General features: G+C 43.1%; 1 protein-coding gene across 4 annotated transcripts in view; it reads right to left on the bottom strand.

Moving 5' to 3' along the window:
* Window positions 1-490: 490 nt before the first annotated feature.
* kirrel3l (kirre like nephrin family adhesion molecule 3, like) overlaps window positions 491-5333 on the bottom strand; it is a 33211-nt gene continuing 28368 nt past the window's right edge. The window contains exons 11-15 of one of the 4 annotated variants that reach the window (XM_072394498.1): window positions 4474-4672; window positions 3554-3673; window positions 3255-3364; window positions 3001-3111; window positions 491-2852 (exon numbers count right to left, since the gene is read on the bottom strand). In XM_072394498.1, coding sequence (XP_072250599.1) covers window positions 2361-2852; window positions 3001-3111; window positions 3255-3364; window positions 3554-3673; window positions 4474-4672 — 1032 coding nt within the window. In that variant the 3' untranslated portion in view covers window positions 491-2360. The remainder of the gene's footprint in view (window positions 2853-3000; window positions 3112-3254; window positions 3365-3553; window positions 3674-4473; window positions 4673-5333) is intronic. The other 3 variants (XM_072394499.1, XM_072394500.1, XM_072394501.1) reach the window with 3 other exon arrangements.

Raw genomic sequence — 5333 nt, 5'->3', positions numbered from 1 at the left:
TTTTTTGTTTTCTTTTTCTTTTAATCTGTTTTTATATGGTATTGTCATGATAATAAACATCTTTTATCTGATTGCACAGTACCTCATTGCATTACCTGTTCCATTAGTCTTTGATGGGGTCTTGTTCTGTATTATGTTGTGCATAATAAATGCATGTCTTGGGAGACCTTGTCCTCGCTCACAGTAGAATTGTAATGAGTATGTACTTCTCCTCCCTGTCGTAAGCAGCGTGCATACCTTGGGAGCGGTGGTGACAAGACAAACTCATATTGTCAAATAATACCTTCTTCTGTCACCGCTCTATCTTATTATCCTACCAAATGGGCATGTTGACTTCAGGAGGTGGATACACGTACAGTGGGGGTTCTACTGTCTCATCTGTCTTCATTAAAAGTAGAGCACCACTGGGGGAATAGGAAAATCAACAAAGACAGTGCTGCTAATTTATGTATTCATCACTTTTGCGACACGGGAAGCTTTGTTTGTCACTGTTCACCAATGCCACCACCGCTCTGCATCAGGCAGATTAAGTTCCAGGATTCACTAGAGGCCGTTCTTTATCAGAAATGGTTTTATTTAAATATAAATATGTGTACAAAGGTACAAGCGACAATAGCTCATTTTTAGCAAATAAAATTCTTAATACATTATTAAAAGAATGAACAAAAACAAATGGCAATTAGTTGTGTTCCAAAAGGAAAAAAAAAGAAAAGCAGAGTAACTGCATTCAATGATTGATGAACAACTTAGACAAGAAAATCTGTGAAGCCAAATCAACCAAGATAGATACATATGTATATAAAGATACTTTAAAATAGAGCAGCTTACACGCTGTACTTTAAGGCTTATATAAAATATAAAAATAAAGACAAGCGATGATGTTTGCCTCCTCACTTTAAGTGACATTTGATCTCTCGTTCAGCTGCCCGGCAACAGCTTTTCTAGACGAATGGCAGTACAGGCGTCCATACTAAAACATCCAGGAAGTGGAATGCAACAGGATCGGGTGCTGAAACCAATGTCTCAAACATGAAATGGACATGAATATAAACGCTGAAGATTCTCACAAGACACATCAATTGCATGCAACAGAGAGAAAGTATGGGCTCAGCCATTTGTACAGAGTTTTAGTGTTTCAGGGTAGTACTGTTTATTGTAAACGTATCAAGTCAATTTGATTGAGTTGTAAAACTAGAGCGTGAGGGGTCCTCATTGGGACTACCTTTTAACGCCTTACTCCACCTGAGCCTGCTGAAGTTGATGTTGCATTCAAGTTTATTTCAAGTTCAAGATTGCCACTTTTTTTTTTTTTTTTTTTCCAAACACCAATTTTGATTGTTCTGGTCATATCCTAATCTTCAGTTTACAATCAGAAAACACAAGGGGAAGCACAGCAGTATTTTTAGCATTTTCCCCTATACAGTTCTTACCATCTTTGGGATTTCATGGCTTTACCTTGTCTATCTTGGGATAAAACACAGTTAACAAAGAGTCCTCCATTAAATTGAAGGCCAAGATAAACATTCTCTTCACCTTCTTTTATCCACTGGTAAACCACGCTGCCTTGTCCAAAACATGTGATTGTTATTATCAGACGATGCTCCAGAAATACAGCTCAGGCTAGAAGTATTCCGCTGCTGATTTCTCCTCATACAGAACGGTGCCTGTAGCACTTGTTGGTCAGTACAGCTAGCCTCTTGTGCAGAACAGTTTATGACTGCCTCTGTGGATAGCTCAATCTTTTGTTGATGATACAGACACAAATGTGCTTAGAATTCCTTTCGCATGCCAACAAGACACCAAATGACAGACAACAAAATGCTGTTCAGTTTTTTTTTTTTTTTTCCTCAAATATGTCTTAGGCTATGATATCTTCTTTCCAAGTATTTAAGAGGTCATGTTTGACATTTTGTGTGGATTCAAAGCAAACTCTGGAATGCAGGTAAACAACTCTTCCATTTGTGTTGGCCACCCAAATTTGGGAGATGCCGTTGATTTATTTATTTTTAGTTGGCCCCTCCGAGTCACAGAGCATCTCTTTTGGGTGGTCATTGTGTAAAGAAGGATCGCACTAATGTTCATCATATGTTTGATTCGAAGGTCACAAACTGATGAATTTTCCTGCTCGGGAGTTCTACAGGTAGCATTATTGTAGATCCCAGCATCCATCACAGGTTTGTTGGTTTTCCCATTTCCTATTAACGCGACTCCCTCAGAATACTGTCCAAACAAATCCGTGCAGAACTGTGTGAGCATAAAAAGTCTCTGTTCGTGTTAGTCCAACCACACACACGTATGTGGAAGTGACGATGGTTATCAACTCACTTTTCTGTACTCTTCATTTTTGCATTTCTTACAAATCAGACGTGAGTCTGCATGCGTTGTGAGGGCCGGCCATAGTCTGACTGCTGGGAGGACACTTGTGAGGAGGCATAAGAAAAGCGAGACGAGCTAGACACCTTGCTTGCCTGATCCGATTGGTCATAGGCATCCACCTTCTCATAGGAAGCAGGCTTAACGTAGCTAGTGAAGGCACGACCATAGGTAGCAGGTAGGTAAGCTGAGCCACTGTAGACGGGATCAGTAGGATATATGCTGGCTGGTTGGGTAGGCTGCTGCTGGGCACTTGGCTGCTGTTCATATGCAGATCTGCTCACTGTGTTGGTTGCATATCGGTGGGAGAATTCATAGACACGAGGCTGAGTGCCGTGCTGACCATACACAGGGCTGGGGGAGGGCAGCTGTGATGGAGTGTAGACCGGCCGGGAGTTGGGCACATATTCTGAGAAGCCACTGCCGCGCGTGTGGCGGTCGTCGTGACCGCGAACGTTGTAGTAGCCATTGGTAGGGTCCTGTAAGCGATACAGAGGGGAAGAAAAAAAAATCAACTTTCAATTTGTTCAGTATCATGTGCAAAGGATGGGGAAAAAACAAACAAACACACTTTCTATTTTGAGGGTGTTTTTTTTTTTTTTTTTTTTCAAGTGTTTTTGGTTTTACCTTGATGTCCGATCTTTCATCCTCCTCCTCCTCTAAGAGGTCACTGTGTTCTGTTCGCGACGTCCCTGGAGACTCACTGCTGTTGGGAGCCTGAGGGAAGACCAAGTTTTTCTGAAGAATTACAAGGATGAACATGACCTTACTTGAATAAGAACAAAAGAACACCGAAGCATTATGTTGCAGTGATAATGTGATCATTCCCACTTCCCATTACCAAAATGGTAAAAACAGAAAAGGTGAAAAATTTGACCTACCATGGGTTCCTTGACATCCTCCTCGTCATCGTTGCCACGTGTAGCGTTGTGATCACTGTGAACAATCTGAACTCTGATGTCACTCTTGGATAGACGAGTGCACCTTTTACCTATGGGGAATTAAAAATACTTTTACTTGACTTTCTCTGGCAGATCTTCACATCCCGATCTACATTAAAAATCTTTTTTTTTTAAATGCAAGTTGGACGCTGCACAAAAAAAACTGTTCACTGTTCAGATAACAATGGTGAATATTTGTTTGATTTAAAGAATGGGCTTTCTCTCTTGCCCATACTAACCGTTAAGCTCACCTTTGCCTGTGTGCCTGCAGCAGAGGGAAACCAGTGTGATGACACATATAAGCAGGACACAGCCTCCACCCACTGCTCCACCAACAATTATCAGCATAGGCAGGGCTTCTGTAAGAGGAATATTCATAAAAGAAAAGTATGGTGGGGGGGAGGGAGTAGTTGGTTGTGAAGAGATTGGGAAAAGATTAACTAGGAGATAGAAAACCATGAGTATGTACAAAAAAAATATTCAGATCAGAGTAAGTGAAAGAAGAAAAAAATCTCTTTGTTTGTCGAGCTAATCCCAGAAATGTGCTAGTGCATATAAATTCATCTGCACTTAACCCCAGTCCTCTCTTCTGTGGCATATGCTCTTTTGGGCAGTTCAACATCTTACAGCATGGCTATTGTCTCTAATCTCACTGAAGGAAGTGTAACGAGGCCTGGCATGCAATGAAGCAATAGACAGTAATCTAATTAAAGATTCCAGGAGATACCGCCCCCCATTTCTCTGGAGACCCCACTACGTTGATGTAAATTACTGGTGAAGACCTTATTTTTGGTGTCTGTCGCGACAAAGGTTTCCACTAGGATCAGTAAAGTAGTACTACCGTCTCCTTTTAAGACCACTTAAGGTTACAGCGGCTGCAGCCTGAGATGCTGAGCTTTGCTCTGAGACAGTGATAGAGATTATGATCCCACTGCAAACACATGTGGGCCCTAATTGACTTTTGTCCCCAATCAATATCTACGTTATGGGGCAAACACATTCATTAAAGTAGCCATCTGCTGATTAAATCATATCGATTAGAAGAGCATAATAAAGATAAGCAAGGGGCAGGGGCACTGCTTTTACCTAATCTAGCCTCTTTCACAGCAGAGATGGAGAGTATCACTACAATTTCTGTTTGGCTCCTGTCAGTGCGTACCTTGCTCCTTCAGTGTGACCAGGGCGGTGCCGGTGCCGAAGCGGTTCCAAGCTGTGCAGTTGTAGCGCATTTGAAAATCCTGTGCCAGAGTCTCAGATAGCACCAGAGAGGACAACACTCCATGGTCGCTGGTCACAGTCTGCACTGAGTAACGACCAGAGGAGCCAGAGGACAGAGTCATGTCCCCAAAAGTCCACACCTGTGGAGAATAGACAACAGGGAGTAAGTCACTGTTTTATGTAGAATTCCTCACGAGTGACCAAAAGAGAGGCCTGCACAGCTGTTTATCCTTAGATCCCTGCCTGCTACCGACTGAACGCCAATTTCTGTGTCTGTTGTGCTTTTTCTCAGCTGACCCCTTGGGTGCTCCGTGGCTGACACGGCTCATAGGCTCATGTTTAAGCTGCCTCCCATGTCTGCCCTTAGGATGAGGCCTAAGGAGGGTTACGTAGCTGCACTATGAAATAAGGCTTCTCTCTGTTGCCTCTAGCAGAGGGCCAGCAGGGCACCTGTCTCTCACTCCTCCTCACGCCCTAATTATCCTTTCTCAGCCCAGCATACATTCAGCAGTTCAACAGGGTCAGCCGAGTGGCGCCTCATGGGCCGTTAATTGAATGCGGTTTCACTGAAACCTGCAGGAAGCGTGGCCTTCTGTTGCTCTCCCAGCTCTACAGTTGTTTCAGTCCTCAGTGTGTGTGTGTGCATCTTTTAACAAGTGAGGGTGAGATGTGTGGTGCAAAGGTGTGAAGGGGAGGTCAGGGGTAAAGCCCGTCTGAGTGATGGCTCTCGTGTGGGTGTGGCTAGCAAGAACATAGAATGTGAACGTTCCACAGCTAAGTGAGCATGCCAATAAGAGGTTC

This window comes from Leuresthes tenuis, unplaced genomic scaffold (genome assembly GCF_036924035.1).
Source record: "Leuresthes tenuis unplaced genomic scaffold, fLeuTen1.0.hap1 SCAF_10, whole genome shotgun sequence".
NCBI lineage: Eukaryota > Metazoa > Chordata > Actinopteri > Atheriniformes > Atherinopsidae > Leuresthes > Leuresthes tenuis.
The sequence above is the reverse complement of the archived record's forward strand: the minus strand, read 5'-3'. Positions and strand labels throughout refer to the sequence as shown.